Source organism: Lycorma delicatula, chromosome 3 (genome assembly GCF_047948215.1).
Source record: "Lycorma delicatula isolate Av1 chromosome 3, ASM4794821v1, whole genome shotgun sequence".
In the NCBI taxonomy this organism is placed as follows: Eukaryota; Metazoa; Arthropoda; class Insecta; order Hemiptera; family Fulgoridae; genus Lycorma; species Lycorma delicatula.
Genome location: NC_134457.1, coordinates 204,823,270 through 204,850,620, shown reverse-complemented (window position 1 = coordinate 204,850,620; position 27,351 = coordinate 204,823,270). Strand labels below are relative to the sequence as shown.

General features: G+C 31.0%; 1 protein-coding gene across 1 annotated transcript in view; it reads left to right on the top strand.

Annotated features, from left to right (window-relative positions):
• The window catches only part of LOC142321293 (lachesin-like), a 211,162-nt gene that overhangs the window by 174,488 nt on the left and 9,323 nt on the right, over positions 1-27,351 (top strand). The window contains exon 6 of the mRNA XM_075359290.1: positions 3,758-3,877. Coding sequence (XP_075215405.1) covers positions 3,758-3,877 — 120 coding nt within the window. The remainder of the gene's footprint in view (positions 1-3,757; positions 3,878-27,351) is intronic.

Genomic DNA, 27,351 nt, shown 5'->3' with positions numbered 1-27,351 from the left:
CTAGTTAAAAACTCACTAACCTCCTCCTCCTCCATACCACTGTGCACCTCATGCGGCTGAAACGCCTATCCTAAGTCCTCAGTGAACAACTCCGCCTTTTCGTTGTTGTCACAGACCCACTCATCAGATTCGAACCCAGAAGGTTCCGAATGAAAGTTACAGACCCTGCCATCCGCCAAGGATGTAGGTATTATATTAATAATTACCATTATATTAAATATTATTACGAGAATTAACTTCTCAGTTCTAAGTGTTTTGTGATCTGTTCCAACAAAAAAAAGAACTTTTCGATTTTATTTTTTCGAAAACTGTTAAAATTTACAGTCAAATTAAAATACGGCTACCTCCTGATTTAAAAATGTAATTATTCCTCAGAGATTTTTTTAACATAAGAATTCGTAAATTACAAGAAATTTCATTATTAATTTAACGGATAACTTAATTTTTCCCCATCCCAAATCTTTTCTTTACCTTTTAAATAAACAATGCGTGAAGTTGATTTATCTGAAGGTAGCATCTCAGCCTTTCATCCGGAGGACCCGGGTTCGAATCCCGGTCAGGCTGGCATTTCAACACACACTACAAATCATTCATCTCATCCTCTGAAGAAATCCCTAAGGGTAGATCAAGTCTAAAAACCTTAAAATCAATAATTTTGTATAATTTAAAAGAAGGTGACAATAAATAAGATTTAAGCAGAATAAAATATTATTATTGAGTAATTGAATGTATTTATATCGCCGTACTCTATATTTCAAACGAATAAAATATTTACAAAATATTCTAACACTGATCTGATCAAGAAAGACATTTGTTTCTTTAATTTTTCTTTTAGAAGTTTTTAGGTATACTAAAAAGAAAATTTTTAATAAATTTTCAATCGAAAATACCCACGAATTTACGATCTAAGTTTTATACATTAAACCTTTAGTTTCATATACAATATTGTAAAATAATAATAATATGGTTATAATTAACACAACCTGCGCTAAAAATCAAATAAAATAATGAAAGATAGATTCTACGTCTAGTTATTAAGATGAACTACAATACTTCATGTTACCATATTTCTGTATTTTCTTCCTCTATGTAATGTTATTTATTCACGTATTGGGTTCGATCTATAACATAAAACTTTTTATAATGTATAACTCAATCTGTTTGTCGGAAATCATACAGAAGTAGTTATGATTTAAGGGCAGAGATTTTCACGTGATCTATCACCACATGAATTAGCCGATATCTATATTCAACGTATCTTCGTAGAGGGGAAGATGATGACTAAATATTTTGCAAAAATTGTCGTATTAAAATAAGCTATTGCGATCTGGTAAAATGAGCCGGCTAAATTTTACAGGTGGTTTTTGCTTTCCTGTAAAATATGCAGAATAAAAGTAAAAAACCCTGAATGTTCCATTTTTTTTTTAAGGAAAACAACTGTTTTCTTCTCTAAAACAGCTTCTTCCAATTTCCATATTTACAAAAAAAAGGAAAAATCAGGGTTTTTTCTACAGTCTTTTTAGGGCTACCTTAAAAACCTCCTGAATTCTTTTTTCGATGTTATAGGAATCTTTTAAGCATAATAAAAATAGTGCTAAGAGTCAGAAACCTGTTCAATTAAGATAAGTTGATACGTTTGAATCATTGTTATATTACTACTTTCTCATCTAAATAGCAGCTATAGCTATATAGAAGGGATATTATGGTGATCGATCAAAATTGAGCTTATCCGGTTTTCACCGAATCTTGACGAATTGACTCCTAAGAACCCCAGAAACCGAAAAATTGTATCGAAATTTCCGCGATAAAATCTGCGTAAGTATGTTAGCGCGTAAATCGCCCTATATCTCCAGAACTAATAGACCGATTATCATCAAACTTGGCTATAATATTTCTATAGTAGGGGCATTGATGGTATTACATTTTTAATTCAAAATGTCATTGGTGGGGATGCAGAGAGGGGGGGACGAAATAGTAATCAGATTTTGCATAATTACGGTTATATAGTTTTTAATCATTTTGAGAATATTAATTAAAGTAAACAACTTTTGTAAAAAAAAAAAATCTTTTGCTAAATTTCACCTCCACCCCTAAAAATGGTTCACGGTGTTGACCTATAAATCACCAGTACTATTCGACCGATTTTGGTCGAACTTGGTCAGATTACTTCTATATATGGTGCATTGATACTACTGAATTTTAAAATCAAAAAGTCACGTTGGTAGGAGATACAGGGGCAAAAACGAAATCGTCTCCAGATTTTGAATAATTAAGGTTATATATTTTTTTTTTGATAATTTTGTGAATATTAATAAATAAACAACTTTTGTAAAAAAAAACTTTTTTGCTACATTTTAGTGCCCCCCCCCCCCCCGAAAAAATGTTTTTAATTTTTAAGAATTATAGAAGGCAGTACAAGGGGTGATTTAGTTTAATTTTTTAAAAAACATCTTTTGTGTAAAAATTTTTTTGCTAAATTCCACCTCTACTCCAAAAAGTTGTTGTAATTTTGAAACGTTGTAGAAGACAGTACAGTGGATCTTTTTCGTTTCAGTGTTTTCTATTAGCATCTCGTTGGATCCACAAATTTGTCCGATTTTGCCCATCAACGAACTCGACCGAGATTTTGGGTCGTTATATTTTACGTATCAATTTGAGAGTTATTGGCGCACAATTACGGCAGTTATCGTGTCCACGAGTCATGGTACCCATTACTACAGGTAGCTTTCTAATGAAACCTACCTAAAACATTAGATTGTCCAAAAATATAATGAAATAAACTGATTTGTAAATTGGGGGAGGTTTTACCCGTTTACAACCCCTTAACATTTGATAAATATTCGGTTTGAAAAATATATTTTACGTAAAAATAAAAACAATAATTTATTTTTAATTATTAAAGATCTTTTACTGATTTTTATTTAAGTCCATTTAAAATCATTAGCTCGTTTATATTAAACATAGGACCTTTGGTTATTAAATATCACGTCGTTACTTTCAAGTCATTTAAATATTAAGTATACGTTGATATTAAAGTGTAAGCTGCTCCAATTCGTATTGTATTATAATATAATATTAAATTTAACTAGTTTTCGTATTATAATTTATTATAAGCGTGTATTTTTATTATAACACGTATATTATTTGTATTTTTTTATAAAATAAAATTTACATTTAATGTAAATGGAGAACCTTTCAACGAACTTCAGAGGTACAATCATTTGATCTTAAACCAAAATTATTTTTATTTTGTGTAGCAAATTTTTATTTTTTTCGGGGTTCTATTTTACTTATTCTTCCTTTTTTCTAGCTTTTAAAATAATAAACAATAAAAATCAATGAAAATCATATTTTAAGAAATTACGTAACCTCAAATTCATTTCAAAAATTTACATAAGTAACGAACTGTATAATTAATTTCGAATTCGTAGCGGAGTATCATCATTATAATTTATATTATAAACAAGAAGAGTAATAGCAACAACTAACACTTTAGTTGTTTATTATTAAAGCCGAGTCAAGCTAGCGGGGTTAGAATTCTTGTTAACATCATTAAATGTGAAATGCGGCGAGTGGTTACATTAGTCATGTTATTGTGAGACATTCATAACTGCTTACCTCAAGTGCACAGCACAAACATCAATTAAGGGTAAGTGAAGTGGGTAGAAGTGTTGAACGGGTGGGGAAGGTCACAAGTTGAGGGGTGTCTGTGAAGTGTAAAGATAATAAGGGGTTGTTGTTGATGTCGTTGTTACAGTCCACCCTCTGATCCAAGTGCCAAACCAACTAGTGGGAGCTCCGACTGGTACGGATGTAACGTTGCACTGTCATGTCGAGGCATCTCCTAAAGCTATAAATTATTGGACTCGTGAAACAGGTAATGCAAAATTTACCTATTTTTATATTTAATTTTTAAATTTACTTTAATATTAAAAATATATATATTGTTTAAAAAAATACATTTGGCTTCGATAAACTAACAGTAAAACGGAAAAGTAAAAAAAAAATATATATATAATTGTCTGTTACATAGTGGTAGCGTCTCTTAAATTTTATGTTAAAAGTTCCAGATTTGAGGTCCAATCAGGTTTGGAACTTTTCACATATTAAAATGCCTATTCCATATTTCTAGCTAAAAGTCGTACGATCAATTTGTCATCTAATTAAAATAAAGTAAATATATGATTAAACATTATTCGATTTACGTAGAAGGATGTAATATCAAAATATTATTGAGTTAAGTATCGAAATAAATATAATTTTTGCAATTAAGAATTATTTGTAAGAACTAGCTATATAGAATCAGATAATTAATTAACTATCTTTCCAAAAACTCAAGCGGGGAAAATTATATTCAATGTTAAAGAAATTATTGCATTGTCAGTACTTTTATTTAGTTTATTTGAAGCCAGTTCTACTTCAGTATAATAAAATTTGTGCTTTATTTATAAATCCTAAGTATGAATTTTTATAAATGTAATTTTTTAATTTTATTTTATATGTTGATAAATAATTAAACTATATTGTCAAAAATTAACTACTTTTACTTAACAAATCAGTACACATATATATATATATATAAATAAAGTTTTTTATATAAAAAGCATTATTTTTAAGGATAAAAATTTGTTTTCCCCTTTATTTGTGTATTTATTCATTAATTAATACAGAATTTTGTCTGCATGAGAAGTCATTAAATAACAGTGGTATTTAGTTAATTTTTTTTTTTTTTTTAAATTGCTTACAGACCAAATGATACATGACAAAAAACCATACACTCCTCTATATATCGTTATTCAGTTCTTGTAGTTTCAGAAAATATTTAAGTATCACAGAATGTGCACTACTTTTCAGAATACAGTCATTCATTTAAACACACATACGCACGCGCGCATATATAGTCATTCATTTAAACACACATACGCACGCGCGCATATATATATAAATATATAAAACCCAGTGCCGCAGAGTTCGCTTCAATAACAATTTCCGTCTAGCCTGATCCTCCGCATTGTTTGTTACCCTAAGCATAATACTGATAAATAACAATTTAAGTATTGAAACTTATAGAAACCTGAAAAAGAAACTAAATTACAAAAGACAGAATAGTATTAAATTTTTTTTGTCTTGTTTAAACTCCAGTACCACCGTTAGGTATTGCTGGACCTCCATATGAAAGGCCGAGAATAGTATCAACTATGGTAATTAAAGTACACGACCTTTGAGGGAAAAAAATTCACAACTTACTTCAGTTGCCATGGTTACAAGTTATATAATAATGAATTAATTATTTTTTTCTTTAATACCTTCAATTCACAACTTCACCCTCAAGGGGGTTAAGACCTCGATCTACGGCTGAAAACCTTACGTGGAATAACACGAATGTATCCTGCAAATGTTTTCCGTTGATTCTCGCGTAATGCGAGAACAAACAGACAAATTTTCGGTTTTGTATATAACAGAATAAAAGGTTTCCTCATAATTACGTTCCCATTTTATCTTCTTAAAATGAAATTCTTCTGAATAAGTACGTTTCAATAAAAGCTCGAAATAAGAAAAAAAAATGTTTTTTGTCTTCAACAAAGATTTTTTATTTTTTAACAAATAGATTCTTATTTTTAAATAGCTGCCCTTTTTAAAACCAGAATGTGGTAGAAAAAAAACAACTGAAAAAAACAATATCAGCACGAACAGATTATCACAAGGGCCAGTAACCGATTCTGAATAAATGAAAGAAGTTTTCAAGCTATTATTATTACTGAGAGGGTCAAAATAAAATTTAGAAGTTATCATGTCCGGTAAAATATTAAAATATTTATCTACAATGATTCAGAGTTAAAAGGTAAAATGAAATACTTTAAATTAAAAATAAAATAAAACTTATAATTTTGAACGAATGAAAAATAACACTTTGGGTTTTGTATTCAATTTATTGAAGAAATTTTATATCGTCTATATTGATTTAAATTGTATATATTAAAAAAATTCGGCTGAATACCTATTTTCAGTCCGTGTGAGTGTTCTACTAGACGTATCGGACTAATTTTTTTTTATTCTGCTCGAAGCGCCACCGGACCCCAAATCACGAGTCTCCTCTGAGAATTCCTCAAAAGATCCTTCATAAATACTTGAGGAAATCTCCGAGGATATTACGGGAGAATCACTTTATAGGTGTCGATGCTTGATAACATACCTGCAGGCTATTTCGTGCACGATAAAAAAAAATCAGCCACATCCGTCCAGTAGAACGTTTGGATGAACTGGAAATATGTTTTGAGCAAGCATTTTACCGGTGATAGAAAAGCAAAGAGAAAAATAAGGGAATTGGGATGAGACATGTTGTAAATAGAGTAGATTTTCAGCTGATTTTTTTTTAATATATAAAATTACTTTGTAATATGGAGCAGCAAGGGGCCACTAGTTTAAAAACTAAATTTAGCTTGTTAAATAATATTGTTTGCACCATTGTAACGTAAAATATCGTGTAGTCGAACATTCTTCGACTCAAAGATTCATCATGAATTTGTCCAAACTGGTCAAACCATGAATTATAATTCTATCTGTTAGTAATGAAACGTGTCGCATTAGTCGAATCCGGCTCGAGTATCGGGATCCGGGTAGTTGGAATCTCTTGCACGACAGTCGCCCGGCACACATGTCAACAGTTTTAACATGTTATTACGCCGCAAATCAAATAACCGTCTTATTTCACCCGCCCTATTCACCCGACTTGGCTTCAGCAGACTATTTTCTGTTCCTGAAACTCAAGTTGAAGATGAAAGCCCGCTTTTTCAACAACATTCCGGCCATTCAAAGAGCTTGTACCGAGCAGTTGAAGGCGATCCCACCAAGTGATTCTCCAAAGCGTTTGACGGATACTACCGGTGCTGCAACGATTGCGTAACTAGAGAAGGGTTCTATTTAGAGGGCTGATGTGACTAAATTCATTTATCTTTACATCTGTATTTTTATTTAATTTAGTTCGGGAACTTATCAGACATACTGATTACTTTGCCTGTTTTGGTCAGAAAATTCACTTCAATAGCCCAAGTTTTACCGTGGCGCGAGTGGTAGCGTCTCGGCCTTTCATCCGGAGGTCCCGGGTTCGAATCCCGGTCAGGCATGAATTTTTAGACGCTACAAAGATTGTCAATTATATCATCCCCTGAAGTAATAATACCTAACTGTAGGTCCCGGAGGTTAAAAAAAAGTCTTAACATATAAAGTACTCTTGTTAAAAAGAAGAAGAAAAGCGACTTAAAGTTCTTGGACTAATTTACTAATTATTATATATTTTTCGCCTACCATTAATCATCTGGTTGTGTTCGCTTTGAAGAGCGAAGGGAAGTACAAATCTACCTTTATTTTTGTTACCAAGAACGTATTAATCAGTTGTCCCTGTGCTTTGTATAACAAATAACAGTAACATTGATGTCGTTCAAACCAAACACTAAATGGATAATTGTTAGTCATAAATTTTTATTTAATAAAAAACGGTAACACGTACCAACTTTTTACTAGTTTTAACGAAACAAACTCAAATTTATTATAAAATATATCTTTTAATACGCAAAAGATGAATCTGGCTAATCAATAATCATTGTACATTTAAAACAAAATGGGACACGAAATAAACGAGACAAAAAAGAGGTTATGATGTTGGAATGAATATGTGAACCGAATATTTACCACGGAAAAAGCTATAATTCTAAAATAAAACACATTACTAGATATTATAAAGTTAAATGGGAAGCTGTCAAAGCAGTGAAGATGGAATACATCTGGGGCTATTGCTGCTTGAATGGGGTACAAATGGGACCAACGGGAGCCAGTGTCAATGGTATTCATTTGTACTCCCGTAAAAATAATGTGAACCACTGGCCTCAGAAATTTTCTACACGACAATTCATTCACTAAATATACGCATGTAAACGATTATCACTGCAAGGAAATGAACATTTTTACTCTTTTTTTGAAAAAATAAAAAAATAACCCGTCCAAAAAAATAGGTTTTTCAAATAATTTCCAAAAATTAATATTAATTTACAACATATAAGAGGTATTTAATAAATTAACGAGAATGGATTAAATTACCGAATTTTTTTATACTTTCGTCAAATATTATCTGCTAATAAATTTATAATATGAATTTTAGGATAATCATTTTATAAAGTACTACATTAAAATCTAATCGTAATGAATGATATCAAATTTAAGGAGCTATTACTGGTTATAAATCGCAACTATCCCTATCTAACAAGCTATTTCTCCCTAAAGTGATTCTAAAACCGGTTAGGACATACGGAATCTAAACTCTGTGATACGGCGATTACCAGCAATATAAAAATTATTCAGCGATTCCAGAATAAATTTGTGAGACATATTACATAGGCGACATGATTCTTGTACGAAATAACGAAATTCATGAGTACTTTGGGATACTGTGCGTTCGCGAGGAAGTCGATCGATTCGCAACTAATTACAAGATAGGACTTAACAACCACGTAAACAATCTACTTGATAGTAGACTCGTAAGCTCTAGTAGACCACGTAAACTCTACTGATAGTATTGATCATCTCTTAGACAACGGGGAAGATGTAAGGCGGTTAAAGTGGGTTCACGTATTGGTTGTTGCAACCTAACAGTGATACTCAGGATGAGGCCACTCTCGTTGTGCGTTATACTTATTGTGTTGTGCGTTGTATGTTATGTTTATTATCATTTACGTTTCTAACTTTTATTTATATTTTCTATTATTCTTTTTATGTTGTAGTTTTATTCATAGTATTGGACATCATTACTGTTTCTAGTTCATTATTGATACGAATTTATCAATGCTTATGCTACCGTTGATTTACTGTTGCTGTCTAGAATGCATGTGTTGATGTCTAGTGCTTCGAAGGAAACTCCTTTATAATTTGATTATTGTTACGAAATTGATTTATGGTTTCTAATCTACGAAACCGATTATAAGTATAATTTGACATACAAAAAAAAAGGATTGAAAGAATAATATCACTGACAAATCTTAAAATAAATGCCTCATTAAAATGTTATTTTTTCTCAATTTTTTTTAAATTTCTTTATTGCTTCTACTACATTCAAAAGTAGTAATGCAGTTCTACTTTATTGCTTTTCCAAGGTATATAATTGAAGTGAAATTTTTTAATATATATATTTATTTATTTTCACTCTCCTACTGAAATTTAGATATTGAAACTCATAAAAAAACGTTTAACCATTCATAAATTTGTTAAAAAATAAATACGTGCGTAATAAAACGATTTTTGCTTATTCATTCGTTTACATCATTATAAAAAGCTGCATAATTAAAATTTAAAAGATAAATAGGTTAATATATGAAAAGAGAGTGTTTAGTGAACACTGATAAAATATTATCTGCAAACCTGCAAGTTTCTTGCAGGTGATGATCGGATTACATGAAACTTTGTAAACCCCAAGAGAGTAAAACTGAAATTCATGCAAGTTGTATTAAGCTACAAGACGATAGATGGATAGTACTGGTCAACCTATAATCTGTTATTAAGCTCTTCTTCTCTTCATTCACGTATGAAGAGCCTCTCTAGTTTAGTTGACTGAAGTAGACTCCATTCATCCTCTGTATACTTCAACTGATATAATAATGTTTTGTTAAGCATTACAATACTTAATTTTACGGATGATAGGGATGAAAGAACCTTTTTTACGAGATATCAATGGTAAATTTCAAAATTAGTTCAGTTTTAATAAACATGATTAGACCAATAAAAATTATTAATACTTTAAATTGGACGGAAAGTTTTCTTCAGAAGATTTTTTCAGAAATAATCATTCAGTTTCTTTGTCAGGGGTGTTGTTATGGCGCTATTAGCGATGGTGCTCGAATAATTTATACATAATTTCATACTATTCAACTGTTTTGTGATCTGAGTTCCAATAACGGTCAGTCCTTCAAAAACCTGTGAAATACAATTTGCTAAGTGTATGCCCACGTTGTTTAGATTCCAGATTCCGTGACGTGTTTACAAAAATTTCGTTTTCAATGGTTTTCTTATATTCAAAATTGTGTATAGATCAAATTTAGTAATAGAAATTAAACACACTTCCCATTATCCAATCAAGCTAAAATTTTGCACAAAGCTTTGGTTCTGACGACAATATATATAACATATAAAAACAATATCGTTCTAAATCAAATATCGCTGACATTGTGAAAACACATTTCTTCGTTTAGATACGAGTAACAAATCATATGTTTCGGTAACTAAGGGTTTGTTGTGGCCGCGAAACGATTTTGTTACGATAAGAAAATGGATTTGTTATATAACCTATCGTTACTGATTTGTTACTGTAAGATATTTGATTTTGTTACGACAACAAACCGATCGATTTGTTATCGCAAGTAAATGACTTTTGTGATTTTGATTTTTGATTTTTTTTTTTAATTTTGTAATTTTAGTGTGGGAGGGAGAGTAAAAAGTAAAAAAATAAATAAAAAATTTAAAAAAAATATTTAAACAATGGTTTTCTTTTAAAATGAAATTATTCTAAAAAGTAAATAAAATAATTTTTTCAGTGATTATAAGATAATCAAAATAATTTTCAACATTTGTAAAATGAAAATCATTGTGCACTCATAAGATATTACTGAAGAATTTGAATAGGCGTTCTGTGAGAATCTATAAGATAAAAATATGAACATAAATTAAAATAATTAGATAAAGTAACAGAATCTGAAGAATTCGAATTAATAAAGATAAAAATGTGAACATAAATTAAAGTCATTAGACAAATTAATATTTTATGAGCGTACAATGGTTTTCTTTTTACAAATATTGAAAATTATTTTTTTATAAACGGTTCTTTTGTGTGTGTGTGTGTGTCTGCCTGCGCGAGCGCGTGTGTGGGTTTAGGAATTATAAATGTTCTACACAGCTACCTGTGGGTAAACGTCTAATTCATTTGTTCAGTATTACTATTTAATGCAAACAATTCAAAAGTATTAAAACTAAAATTTTTGAAAGTATTAAAACTATTTTTAAATTTTCCTTCTAAAGGAAGTTTTTTAAATGAATGGTTGATTTATTTTATATATAGAATTTATCACCTACATCTGCTGAAGAAAATTAAAATTAGAATATTTTTAATAAAACTGGTTTTTTTTAAAAAAATAATATCTCAAGAAAAGAGAATCTTGCATATTTTCCATTACATTTTTTAATTTATTTCACTAATAAGCTTTTCATAGAATTGTATAAATTAAATTTTCACTTACCAACAATTTTTTTTTTTGTCTTCAGTCATTTGACTGGTTTGATGCAGCTCTCCAAGATTCCCTAACAAGTGTTAGTCGTTTTATTTCAGTATACCCTCTACATCCTACATCCCACACCAACAGTTTAAAAAGTGTAAATCCTAGTACTTTCGGAGCTGTTATTCCATCTTCAGGGATGTTAATTTAAATTCCAATCAATAATCGTTTTTAAATTAAACTTTTATATTCATAATAGTCGGTCGTCAATAATAAAATTAATTCGTTCATCAATAAGACAGTAACGTCATGTTTGTAAGATGTTTGCGACTATTATTTTCTATTTTCATTCTATTTTTTCTATATTTTTATCTATTTTCATAGAATTCTCACATGAAATTTGGAAGTCATCTACACAATGATTCTAGCTTCAAATTCTTAACAAAATAAAGAGAAATAATTACGGTTTTAGAAGTTTGTTTTCATTTAAGAACCATTTTCCTAGATAACTAATAATTTACAAGCAGTAAAAAATTTTAACGAAATTTGCATAGATTTATAAATATAAAAATCTACAAAAAAAATATGAATTGCTTCTCAAAGCCCTTATGCAAAAGATTTAAATTTCAAGTTATGAATTAATTTGGATTAGAGGTTGGGCTAACATAGACTACAGTTACACGGAAGAGGAGGAGTTCCACGAATGATGCACGTATCATGCAAATGCGTTCATGCTTGTCCGGAACTCACTTCCAACATTTATTTCAACAAAAATCAATGAAACCCTTCTTGTGTAAATGTTAATTGTTGTTAAGCTATAAAAAAAAGTCTCATTTAAAATGTTAATTATACGCAATATACTTCACTTATATGTAACTGAAATAAATCAAACTTTTTATCTGAATTAATTACTAATGTTTTATTTATTTTGCACGCTTTTAATTAAAATGTTTATTTTTATAAAGGATTTAAGATTTATCTGTTTATGAATTTTACTGGCCAATTATGTACGGTATAGATGCCACGTGTGCGTTTACTGTTGGCTAAATTAAAAATATATCGAGATACGGTAATCTCTCTAACCCAATTTTATTGTTTAAAATTGAAACCCGATTCAATAGAAACGATTAAAAATATAGAAAAATAATTTTTAAATCCAGTTTAACAAAAACATATCTGAAAGTTTAATTTAAAAATTGAATCTGCTGAAAGTTTTTACAGACAGCAGTTATGATATTAAATTATTTAGCATCTTTATTTAACAACATTGCTCCAGAGTTAAACATCAGAATGATTAAAACAAAAATTCCCGTTATTTTTTATTTTTTTAATTCTTACTAACTAGTTTTTTGTTTACTTCTTTTACAGTTTTATTACAATTTGTTAATAAGGGCTTAAAATTACGGTAATATCATTTGTATATGTTATTATAACATCTGTTTTGATTAGACTGTGACGATTCGTATTTTAACATTTATTACTACTTTCTATTGTTTTATATTAAAACAGTAGGACTGTTTTATATCAGTTTTTCAGTATAAATAATTAAATAATAGAAATTATACACATATTTTCAACATAAAGACATTTTCAACCTAACTTCCAGAAGTAAAACTGTAAACTAAAATTAAAACATTAATTATTTTATTACTTTTCTTAAAAACCAGATTAATAAATAAAATACATACCCATCCGTCAGTCAATTTCATAGAAGTTATGCGATTGTAAATTTAACCCAAAATTGCCAGGTAGAAGTCTTGGAGCTGTACATAGTAAAAGAACTTTATCGAACACCGGCGTCAACATTTATTCCCTTTAAATCGGTGTATTTTTCGAACGAATTATTCATTGTTAATTTACGGGCCACTGCATTATTTCAACTTAAAGATCACGTAAAATTTACTTACTGACTTGCTACATGAGACTTCCGGTGGCAAAGTGTCTCCTATTGTATCGAGTATTTTCCGGAACGTGTTCTATTTCCCGATCATGCGAGCCCACATGAATTCGGATATTCTAAAGTTAAGGTTTCCAGATGGTGTCAATTCCCCTGTGCCTTTTTTCCATCATTACAACAACCCTCCACAAGCGTTCAATGGTTTGAGTATGAGGACTGCTGTAAGAATCAAGGAAATGGTACCGATGATTCACAGTTTAATCGCGAAACCCTTTCATTTCCAGTGCATAGATTTGGTAGACACTCCAGGAATCTTAGTGCAATATGTACCCGTCATTAACGTTGTCTTTGATAGGATTCAGAAGGATTTGAATCGATAATTAAGCAACTTTCACAACAAAAGACGCCTTTGATGGCAAATTCCGCCGAAAACCCATTGCCGCGAGTAGATACGACGAGCATGATTTTTACTCCTGAAAAACAGCTTCTCGTCGATTTCGACTATACTGTTTCCAAAATTTTACCTTGTCTATGTTATTTAATATAGTCGACACACACTTCTCTAATGGAATTATTTTAGTCGACTATTGTAATCGGACCCATACCCAAGTCAGCAATAACAACAATTGACAGTTCGAACGACCAACTATATAAAAAACGAATGACAGTCACGAAGCTAATGTTCGAATTATTTCAGCCACTTACCGACCTATATGCTGATTATTTCAGCATATTGACTTTTAACCGGCCACACAACACCATCAGTTTCATAAAGTCTCATGGCGTGTCCATTAAGACATATCCTGGTTTCCAGTAGAATGCCATGCAGTTGCATGAACTAAATGGAATCGTGTTCGTTAGTCGACAAATTCTAAATATTCATGATAGTCAGAAGCGAAATTATACTACTTTCACGACAAACGAACTCTTGGTAACTAGCTGCAATGCATTAAATATAGATACCCGGTTGAATTTGGTGCGATAAGGATTCTTATTCTTATCTTATCCTTTCCATTGAAGAAATTTAATTAAATAGAATTACTATATTGTCAAAAAGAAATAAATTGGGTATTTAAACAAATACCCAATTTGGTACCCAGTGCTACCGGTATTGAATAAAAATAAAACAAAATTTTAAGTTCTGGAATACTGAGTTCTCCTACCTTAATATTTAATTCCTAAATATCCCCCTTTCTTTCATCATTTATTACCATAATTTTCAGTTTTATTTATTTTCAAATTAAACTGCTCCCCTTTTAACATATTCATGCTATTAAAATTTCTTCCTACTCATTTTTGGTTTCTGCCAAATGAAGGACTATATTGGTGGATTTAAAACTTATTAATTTATTTTTGTTTTTTAGTTATTTCGCTTTGAGTTTTTTCTCCTCAATTCCTGTACTGCTCTTTTTATATATACGTAAAAGTATCGGACAGATTAATGAACTAAACAGAAATAAAAAAACCGAATTCATTTCTTAAAAACAAACCAAAAAAAAAAACATGTTATTTTTGTGAAAAACTAAAAAATTAATTCATTAGAATAATATATTAACTAATAATTAAAAAAAAGAGCAGTACAACACATATCTAAGTCGGAATTTTAAATATAAGGTCGTCTAATTAATTTAGTTTACTGATAGAAATTCAAAGTTTTCTTAAATCTAAGATGCATCTGTCCGAATTTTAACTGATTTAACTGATTATCTCAGAACGACATTTTGTATCACACGACATTTTGTAACATCTATTTTTGTGTATTTGCTCAACCAAAGTAATTTCTATTTACTTTTTATTTTAGAAAATAGGTCATTAAAATGAAACCTATCCTAAAATTGATAATTAGGTTGATAGGCTAATTTTATCGGAAATTTATGAATCTTCTTTATAACAACAGATTTCATTAAAACTATCAGCAATTCAACCGAATTTGTTGATCTTATATACATCTTCAATGGTTGTTTTATTACGTTTACAGCAGTAGCTTTGGATTTTATTCGATTTTTTAAATCTCTTAACGTGGTGAACAGAGTATATAATACGTGAAGTACAAAGAAAATTACAACAATAATTTATGTTTTACATTTACAACATCATGTTAAAGTTATCAAATGATTGGCGGTTTTAAAGTGTTTTAGATGTTAACAAGAATTAAATTATGTACGTGTATAAGTGTGTATATAAGATCGAAGGTATGTGGGTATTCATCAGATGAATAATGTAAGTAATGCAGGACAATACTGAAGTAAAACAAGTGTATGTCGCTTTCATTAAAATTTACGTTTAAAATAAAGCTTTCTGTCGTAATAGTTAATCAGGGTTTGCCGTTGTAATCGCATAAATTTTACTACCAATAAATTCCTACGTAATTTATTCGAGGTATCAATAAAAGGTATAATCCCATATAAACGAATATTTGAGAATATTTTAATAGTAAACGCAAAAATAGTTGCTGTTACACATCAGATGGCCAATTCTAGATATTGAATAATTATAATGAATAGATATTGAGAATATGGTACAAGAAAAGAAAAATAATAAAACATTGATAAATAATTAATAAATAATACTTACAAAACTTTACAAAACAAACAGTCGAGGTTCAAATCCTTGTAAAGGCAGTTTTTTAAGGATTTGAATACTAAATCGTGGATACCGCCGTTTGGTGGTTGGATTCAATTAACCAAATACCTTAGGAATGGTCGACCTGAGACTGTACAAGACTACACACTTACATTTCATCCTCATTATCCTTACAGTGGTTCCGGAAACTAAACAGAAAAATCGAGAAAACAAACATTTATACTGGTTTAAATTTAAAGATAAAGATGACTGTAAAACATAAAATATTGCTTGAAATATATACGTATATAAAAAAAAGAAATTATGTAAGCCAATCGAAAACATAAAGTTAGTCTAAAAAGAGTCTAAACTATTGAAATTTCCAGTTCAGATTTCCCAGCATCACTTAATGCATGCACTCTCTTTAAATAATATCTGAAAAAATAAAATTTATTTCACAGATAGATATAGGCATTAGTAAACAATCAATCTACCACTTCCTGCGAAAAAAATTTTAAGTGATAAAACTTTAAGGTTCTTTGATAAAAAAATCATCCTTAAAAAGGGTTTTAATAAATTTTAAATTTTATTAGATATTGCACTCTCACCATTTTTATGAAATAATGAAGATTCTGCATAATTAATTAAATTTTCCTGCTATGATTCTTATTTACTTCCTGATTATTTTTTATAGTATTACAGAAAGGGATCGATTAAAACGTATAGAGGGATTAATGATGGATAATTGAGTTGGAGATTTCAGTGACCTTGGAATTGTTTTAGACTAAGGTTTAACCGTAGGATTTTTGGTCAACAACTGTTTTCGTTATGGTTTTTTTTTATACATTGATTGAAATACTAGTTCGTAAATTTTCGAAAGTATTGTTTATTGGTTATTACTGTTATTTTGTTTGCAATATTAATACTGTCACTAAATAAATATACAGTTATGTATTGTTTTGTTATTATTATTAAATAGAGAATTTTTTTTTTACCTGTTTTATTCTTTCAACATATACCGTTTGTATTTGTTTAAAATTCGAAATTTCCAATTAATTTTAGGTTTAATTAATTTTTATGTAAATTTTTTGAGAGCTTTGTGGTTTGCCAATACATTTAACCGATTATTTAACTAAGTTCTTTCTTTATAAATATTACTGTGTTTATTTTTTTAATCACTAGACTTCTGAAGCATGTACTTTAAAAAAGTATATGTATTCCTTTAACAAAGACAAACCTATGTTTTAAATCAAATTTAATTTTCAGAATTTGTTGGAGTAAGTTCATTCAAAAACCTTCAATTTAAATTTTCCATCACTAATTCCTAATGATCCCTTTTTGTAATACGATCAAACATTTCTGAAATAAACATGAATTAGAGAGCTAGAAGACTTATTTTATTAATTATGCAGAATCCTCATTATTTTATAAAAGACGGACGTTATAAATTTATTAGTTACCTATCATATATCTATATATATAAAAATGTTAAGTTCGTTTGTGTACGGCTTCAAAAACTCAAAATTTTCTGCACCGATTGAGCTCAAATTTTAGCACGATGTATAACTCGCATCAAAGATTGTTTTTATATATTTTTCGCATCAGTCACATACCCGCGAACGCGAGAAAACAGTTTTTTAACGGTCAGCTGTGTACCAGTGACCGCGCCATCTGCCGGAAGCGAGGGGAACACTCGTCATACTAGCTAACGACAACCGCAGTCACATGTGAAACAATACCTTTTCCCAATTACATTGTTTATTAACAAAGAAAAAAAAAACGTATCCACTTGCATCTGTGATTCAGATTATTATACAATCTGAATTAAATATTCACTTTAATCGAGGTACTTTTGTGTGATCGTGTCGTGATTGAGCTGCGCCTTTCACCAAGCTCTGAATTTATTAGAAAACGACCAACAATGGGATATATGTATTAATGACGCGTGCAACACTGCACATCCAAACCAAATTCGCCCATTATTCGCAATTATATTGACCGCTTGCTTCCCTTCATCTCTCACAGAGTTATGGGAAAGATATCGATCGCATATGGCTGAGGATATTTTGCATAGAGTAAGCCTAGAAAATACCAATATGACCGTGGAATTTACAGAAGGCATTTACAACGAAGCATTGATAAATATTGAAGACAAGTGCTTAGCTATTACAAATAAAGATCTTAGTCGATTGGGAATGCCAGCACCCACCCGAGCTGCGATTGCTTCATTTGATGTGGATTTACGCCGTCAACAGAGTTACAAAATTGGTGATCTTCAGTCATATGTCCAATCAAACATTCCCAAATTAACGCGTGAACAGAAAGGCATTTATGATAGCATAATGCAAATGATAAATGACGGAGTTGGGGGGACCTTCTTCTTGAATGCGCCAGGAGGAACTGGGAAAACATTCCTCATTAGATTGATTCTAGCAACGGTTCGATCAAAAAATGAAAATTATCCTGTTGCGGAATATTAATCAGCCAAAACTCTGCAACGGCACGCGACTTGCAGTTAAGAAATTGATGAATAACGTAGTGGAAGCAACGATTTTAACGGGGCCTTTCAAAGGTGAAGATGTCCTCATTCCTCGAATACCCATAATCCCGACCGATACACCATTTTAATTTAAAATATTGTAATTCCCAATTCGATTGGCATTTGCAATCACAATCGATAAAGCTCAAGGTCAATCTTTAGAATTGTGTGGTTTAGATTTAGATGCGGATTGCTTCTCACATGGGCAACTGTATGTTGCGTGTTCCCGAGTCGGCAAACCAGATAGCCTTTATATCTACGCAGACAGTGGAAAAACAAAAAATATTGTATATCCACAAGTATTGCAAAATTAAACTTCTATGAAACGTATGCTTTGTTTTGTTTCTCATTTCTCATCCATGCAACCACAATGTGCCACAGCGAAGCGTGGCGGGTAGAACTAGTTATCTATGTTTTATTTTTATATCTAATAAAAATATTTTTATCCCTAAATACGGCTTACAACGAAAAATTGGGTAAAATAAATTGAAAGGATTTCAAAGGATTCCTTTTATCTCCTTATTGAGAATAAGGGATACAAAGGAATCCTTTCCTGGTAAATGGACAGCCGACATCTTATAGAAATGATTACATTTTTTTTTTTTCATTTATATAATTAACAAATACAGCATATTTGTTTAATTTATTCTTTTCTATCACGTTTTAAACAAAAGTATAGTTTAATCCATATTTTCTTTCGAAATATGAAAAAATGGTGAAAAATAAAATTTAATAGTTATCTAACATTTTAGTCTCGATCTCTGGTCGTTTAGAAAAAGGTTTCTACATTTTCCTTAAATTCTTACTGGCTTTCTTGATATAATTACAGCCTATTATTTTCTAAAAAATCTTCTTTATTATTCTGCTTTTTTATACAATTGGATTAAGAAATCAAAATCTGTTAGAGATCACCATGTTGTAATTTACTGAAATTGCAGTTGAATCTTTCACAAAATTTACTGAAATTATTTGAGTAATCTTTTTTTCAGTAAGGCTATATTCATAACTTATCATAAAAAACTGTTCTGATGCGATTATATATATATTGGAATAAAGAAAACAATTGTAAAACTCAAAATCCATAATATCTAATCACAACCGGTATTTGGCTGGATTCGTAGTTATTTACTGTGTCAGATTACTTTTATTTTATTTTCCCTGTTTAGCCTCCTGAAAAGAAGTGTAGTCTTGTACAGTCTCAGGTCGACCGTTCCTGAGATGTATATTTAATTGACACCCAACCACCAAAGAACACCGGTATCCACTATCTAGTATTCAAATCCGTATAAAAGTAACTAACTGACTTTACCAGGATTTAAACCTTAGAACTCTCTACTTCGAAATCAACTGATTTGCGATGACGAGTTAACCACTAGACAAGCCCGGCTGGCTGTGTCAGAATACTTCTTTTTTTCCCCTACGCCGGACCCGCAATTAAGCATAGAACAGCGTAAGGGGTGTCCTTTCTACTCTAATAACCCTTCCCACTTACCGGCAGTATGACCGGCATGACAAGTCGGGCTGCCTGTCGGATCTTTATTTTATATTATATTAGTAAGCCATTACTATTAGCAACCCATCAGAGTACCCCACTTCCTGTACAGTATTTTAGCAGTGTTCCTATATGAAGCTATTCAGTTGTCATTATACAAAAAAAACTACCACAAGGGGTTCCCGATCCCTCATCAAGAACGGCCCACTTCAGAATACTGCAAAATGTATTAATCCATACTAAATTGCTGAATTTTATTGTAGCCTATCATTTTATTTATGTTTACTGTTATTTACTACTACATTAAAATATGTAACAAACTATAAATAAATGTAAGGGAGAAATGTTCGGGGGGTTAAAGCCGTTCAGGTTATTGATTATGAAGCTTTCTAAATAAATATTCAATACCTTTTTCATTCTTTAATAATTTTAGTGTTATAAAACTTTTTCCTAAGCTTTAGTTAAGCATTGATATTTGTATAAAAAAACGTAAAACAGACATTCTGGGATGAATGTAAAATTTTTATCGCTTAATATTATTTTATGAATAATATTTTGTTCGTTAGCTTAATGCATGTCTAGTACACAAGTTATAATTTAGTTCAAAATCAAAAGGTAAACCTAATCAATAACGTTCTAAATTAACTGGACACTAAACCTGTTTCAATTCAAACACATTAATAACGAATATAGGTACCTACAAACTGCAACGTAAATTACAAACTATAAGCTATTTAATTTTTCGAAATAATAAAATGTTTTACCTAACTTATTTGAAGAATTACTAAACTGAATAATAAAAATAAGTCGAACATTTCAGTTTAAAATAACATTTTATTAAGGGTTAAATTTTTTAATAAAGTAATCAGGATCTTTTTGTAAGTTGTAACTGTTGCATCCATCGATCGCAGATCAACAAGTGTTGTAATGAACAAAATAACTACATTATCACCAGCGATAGTAAAAACGAGTCATTAGACTCGTTTTTACAATTAAAAACGAGGCTAAAGACTCGTTTTTACAATTTAATGATTAAAAAAAAAAATAATGATTTTCTCGAGCCACAACTAACAATCTCCCTAATGAGGAAACCCTTAATCATTTGCGCCACTTCGAAAAATTTCGTAATAATTAAATAATGTAATATTTATAACATTTTTCAATCACCTCAATAAAAATGAACACTTTGTTTTACCTGTGTAAGCATCTTACAAAAAATTATGAATTTATTAGTTTTATGAAATTTTCCATTCTTCTCAAGCTATGATATTAAGTCTTCATTACACATTTTTTTCCTTCTCCCCCAGGCCGAATCCTGCAGTTAAGTATTACACAGCCCAGGGGAGTGTCGTTTACTCTTAACGGGCCTCCACGTCTCGGCCCACCTGTCGGATCTCCCTTTGCGCCCGACTCAAACCCTCTAGAGTAGGATCCACCAGGCCCGGCTATGTCATCCCTGGGTCCCCACTTCAGGAGCCGGGACTCGGTCTTTATGCCAATGCCTCTAACGAGGACACCGCGAGAGTGGGGCATCCCCGCCGGGACTCGGTCTTTTTCGGTAGGGAGTGCCAGAGTCCCCGTGCCTCATCGCTACCGCCCACTCGTGCAAGCACGTGCAAACGGCAGCTCCGCGACTAAAACTTATGGGACTGAAATCGATACAAATCCTCTGAAATGCACAAAAATAAGTCCGCAAAGCCTTGATGTTCTGTTAATAATCTTATTTAAGGACAAAAATGTATTTATTGCCAAAAAAACAAAATCAAAGTCTAGCCTAGGTTACCCTGACAACGATAGACCGTATGAAACAGTTAAGTTTAACATTAAATGCAAAGAAACAAGAAAAAGCAAAACTAAAACACAACAAAGTTAACAAAGGAACGCAAAATACAAAAACGAGAACAAAATAAATAACAAAACTTAACCCAGGTATAGAGCTGAGGTTAGGCTGAGGTAGTCACTTCTAGACCTCAGAACGTACTTAAATCTTCGTTACATATTAAGTTCTAACATCCTAACTATGTGCTTAATACATTACTGTGATTCTTTTCTCTTAAAATCTTCACCCCTTATACTTTATTTTAGCAATAAATATATTAATAACCGGGAATTCTTGAAGGTATGATTCACCAAACACATATCCTTCTTCCAAAAATCTATTTCTTGCTAATTCTGTAATTTGTATTTTAAATAAATTTCTATTCATTAAAGTTTAATATATATATTTATATATTTGTTTATTATTATTATTATTCTGCAAAGATTTCTTTGTTCTTAAATCAACAAGTATTTTTTTGTTAACTTGCCGTTCTTGTATATTCTAGTAAGAAATACATTCTAGTAATAATATTTAAAAGCTACGAGCAATATATTAAAAGAATATTAACTCATCGATTAAGTACTCCTAAACTTTGTAATAAATAAATCCATCCAAAACTCTTTTTAAGTGCAGGAATTGTTTTTAATAAAAAAGCTATAAAATAATTACGTAAATTATCGATAATAAATTTAATCAATAGATTAATATTTAAGTTTCGTTTAAAAAATAATTTAGATGTAACACAAACATTAAACTGGCATAACCGAAAATTCCATAATCCTATTAATCAGAATCTCAACATTTGAACTAAAAACAAAAAAACTCCAATCCTACAATTTTAAGTAACATTTAAAAATATAACGCTTTAGTAAAAACATAATTAAATAAAAATAAAATCAAAAAGTATTTTACTTTAAAATCTTAAAACTAGAAGTTACAAAATAAAAATAAATTTTAGAGTTCAAATTGTAGCACAGCTGGGAATAGTTGCTTTTCACTAAAGAAACAATTTTATGTGTATATATATATATATATATATATCGTAAACTTACATAAATCGGCTGGTTCGTTTTAATTGCTACAGGCGATTTTCTCGTAAACAGCGTACAATACAAAAAATGAGCTAAACAAAAGTTACTCAGATTGAAGGGGACACCTCTAACAGTGATCTTGGATTTGACCTTGAACTTATTTGAAGGTTAACACGTCTTTTTAAATAGATGACCCTTTTTTGGATCCACCAATGAAAAGAGAGAAAAAACTTTACATTAAAATATGTGGTCACACACGACTTTTTTTTTGTTATAGCGGTGGGAATCCCATTGACGGACGCCTGGGTAATGTCGGATTCGCTAACAGGTGCCGCAAGATGTTATTAATATGCGTATGTAAACCTTGTGGTAGCCACCCCTAGCTACCACCCTTCCTGGAACCGCTAACGAAGCATTCCTTCTGGAAGGGGGGTTACCCGCCCACTCATACGTCACAGTGAAATCGCATCATAATAGGATATCAACAAAAACACATCAGTCACAGCAAACAAGATACACTTCCATACATCATGATACACAAAACAGATTATGAAACTACATACAAATAAAAAATCACACAATATATACAAATACAAGAGAAGAAAAACTCAACAAAACAAGTCTCACAACAATATAAATATCGTATAAAAAATCATCAAAACCAATACAGCAAGAACATAAAAATTCGCTTGTAAAGCGACATTCATTAATATTACACGATCAGTGCAACACGACACTAAAAATGCATACATCGGACAGCAGTAAAAATTTGCAGCCAAACAGCTAATCCTCACGGAATGGAGTACATACAGAATACTACAAATTACAATAAGGCACCAAAAAATAAAGAATTAGCCCAAGATTAGATAGACATCATATACATCAAAAGCAAAATACTCAAATATATACGTAAAAAAAAAAAAAATTATAATAAATAAATCAAAAACATTACAATATCAGTACAGCAAACTTACATCATAAACTAACCAGGGACATATACATATCCCTTATACTTACTACCTGCGAACAACATCAGACACGGGGGCGGAAAGTCCTCGGCCTTTTCACGTCAAGGCGACCCCCACATGCACGGGGGACCCCCTAGTCACTCACTCACGAACCTGTCCGCCCCGCACTCTCCGACACCGGCTATTGTTTCGTGACTCCTCCCATGCTCGGAGGTATCTCATCATGATTTTCACATACGTAGTGATCGTCTTCCAGTTTTCTTTCTTTTCTATCATTATGTCCATCAGCTACTCAGGCTGGACCTCCTCCCTCACACACATGACCTTGGAACATTTTGAAGGTCACAGGCTAATCATTAGAGATACTTTTAAACAGGTGCTGGATCTTTTCGCAGATATTTACAGTTACTGGTTTTTAAGTTGTGAGAAGAGGATTGTTATGCGGTTCTGTCTTGGATCAGCGCATTGTGTTAATAGGATACTGTATGTGATTAACTCCTAAATCAAGAACCTTTCAAAACACTGGTAAATATGAAACATAATCATATATAGTAAATTCAAGTATGTCAACGTGTCATTTTTCGCTCTTTCCATTGGTGCTATCAAAAAAGGTAATTTTTAAAACCGTTTGAGAAACCTCAATGACCTTTGGATGACCTCCAAAGTGGACCTGAAGCTGGTCTAGGTCAACGTCGGATATCATCCTATCCGCATAACTTTTGTAAAGTCATTTTTATGCTCTTTCTCATAGTTTGCGATATAAATGGCCTGGAACATAAATATTCCACGAATAGTGTATAACCTACAAAAACGTGTAAATCGTATAACACTATCTCTGATGGTTAGCTGTACGATATTCAAAAAAGGCCCAAGGTCATATTATGTGGTCACACATATGACCAATGTAAAATTTTCTAATTTTTTCATTGGTGGGATAAAAAATAGGTCATTCTGTTTAAAAAAAATCGTTTTAACCTTGAAATAAGGCCCAGGTCAAATCAAAGGTCACCATGAAATGTCCTGCTCCAATCTGATTAACTTATTTTTAGGTAATTTTTTATATTTCGCCTGGGGCGATTAAAATGAAACAATCTGTATACATACATAATTATATATATATATATATACAGAGAGAGAGAAAGAGTGAAAATATGAAAAAGAGCATTCATTACCTTTAAATACCACTTTGACTAATTAATCTTTTTCTCCCGGAAAATTGCTAATTTTCCTGTAAATAGATTTAGAATTTTTTAAGTATTTTTTAGCGTCCGGAGCACAGTTAGGTACTGCTTCAGAGGATGAGATTTAATGACAATTTTTTAGCGTATAAAAATTCCATGCATGACCAGGATTCGAACCCGGGACCTCCGAATTAAATGTCGAGACGCTACCACTCACGCTAAGGAGGCCGGTAAAAAAATTTAGAAGTTATCCGAATAGAATAACACCAGTAAATATAAAGAAGAAAAAGCTTGTTGGAGAAAGATATAAAAATGGAATAAAATGTGGAATCTATTCATATTAGTAGGTGAAACTTCATTCCCGCCGGGTTTGTAAATTTAAAACAAGACACTGTTAGAACACAAATATAATGTACTAGCAGACCCGGCAATGCTTCGCTATTGCTATATATATATATATATATATATATATATATATATATAGAGAGAGAGAGAGAGAGAGAGAGAGAGAGAGAGAGAGAGAGAGTTTAAAACACAATTGAAAATTTGATTAAAAAATTAAAAAACTGAACTTCACAAATTTTACCTTTCACTTATTCTCCTTCCCCTTTTCCCTTTCTAACTTCTCCCTCACCCTCTCCCAGTTTCCTTTTTACCCTTTCCCGTTTTCCATTTTCCCCTTTGTTCCTTTTGACCACGCGTAAATCGGTCCATTACTTTTTTGGTCTTTAGCGGACACACATACGAACATGCCTATATATACATATAGAATAAAAAAGTCTGTATATTTGTTTGTTTGTTTCGTAAATATCTCGACACCTAGCGAGTATAGTTTCTGTAAAAATATTTCTTTTCATGTAACTAATATTCATATTCTGAATATGAACCAAATCGGTCCATAAATATAATTTGTCTAAATATCTCAACCCCAGCGCCATCTAGCGGGTCTATTTTTTGCAGAGATAATTCTTTCCATGTAAGTAACAAGTATCCCGAATATGAGGCAAATCGGACCATAAATCTAATTTTTCGAAATATTTCGACGCCAGCGCCACCTAGCGGGTGCAAACAAATTCAGACACCTTCCCTGGCATGCGTCCAACCATTCCCCAAAGTTTCATCGCTATCAGATGAACAGTTTAGAAAGGCATAAGAGACATACAGACAGACAAACATTCATTTTTATATATATATAGATTAACAATTAATATACAAACAAGAAAACAATTACATCACGATGAGGCTAGCAACCACGAATAACAAGAATTAACATAAAACCAGATGTTTCTATTTACTTATTATTTAGTTTCTAGACAACTTATTTGTTTTATGGATTTGATAGTGGCGCTATCTCCAATAAAGCTATTGACGGAAAGGTTTCTTTTAGTAGTTTTTCTTTTTTATTTAGAGACTACATTAACGAGAAACTTCATTCCACAATTTCGTAGTAAGCAATACATGGAATATTCATTATTTTTCAGGATATCTAAATCTTTTATTTTAAACAAATAGCGTCTCATAGCGTCATAGAACCTATCGGTTATGCCACTTAACATGCAAACGTATTGATTACTACTTTTTTAGTTAAAAACCAGTTATTGATTTGCAGCAATAAATATATTGCGCCGTGGATAAAATTTAATGCACTCGTTAAATTAAAAAATTATGAATATCGTGACCCGATTTAAAAATATCTTGAATAATGATTTTTTTTCTTGGAATAAAATTTTCAAGATATTTTCGCGAGTCAATCAACAAGTATGTAAGTTTAGTACATATTGTTATATGCTTTGCGATGTGGAGAACCATAAAACCTTTGTGGTAGGTTTTAGAGCGAGTATGAACTGTAGATGCATAGGTGATGAATGGAAACAAAGTCATGTCGCTTATTGAATAGTTATTTAATTTCTTGTCGTCTTGACATTTCGATAACATATAATTGAACATCTAATATATAACGTAACACATATAACTGACCTAATAACATATAAGTATACAAATAAAATAAGCGTTCATCCGAACATTAACATGCGTATCCATCCAGACTGAATGTACTACAAGACCGCTCTGAGTTAGATTCTGGTCATAATGACCACTCCTTGCGGTATTATGACGTAGGACATCGTATTACAGCTTGCAAGGGAGCTCTAACCCTCGCTAGGTAGCAGCACGCGACGGCAAAAGTGGAACGTAACAAATATGTAATTACATTTGAATATGTAAAAAAAGTTTATACATATCTGAAAATAAAATAGATAATTAATGACTCTTTACATTTTCATTGGTGCTGAATATTATATATATATATATTTTTTTTTTGTAATTTACCCTAATATTTTCAGCGAATTAATTACTTCTTCAAGAACATTTTGCGCTTTTTAACAATGTAAATACATAAAGAGCATGATGACAAATAAAAAAAATTATTTAGATAATATCAGTAGTCAATTCAAATTATATCTTGTTCATTTTTTAAATTATCCATCGATATATAATACTGACAAAAGATAATAATCCTGCTCTTTTAAATAATATATTTGCATTATCTTAACTTAAAACACGCAACATAACTCAGAAGAGAGTAATTAATTCGCCCAAAAAGTTAAGTTT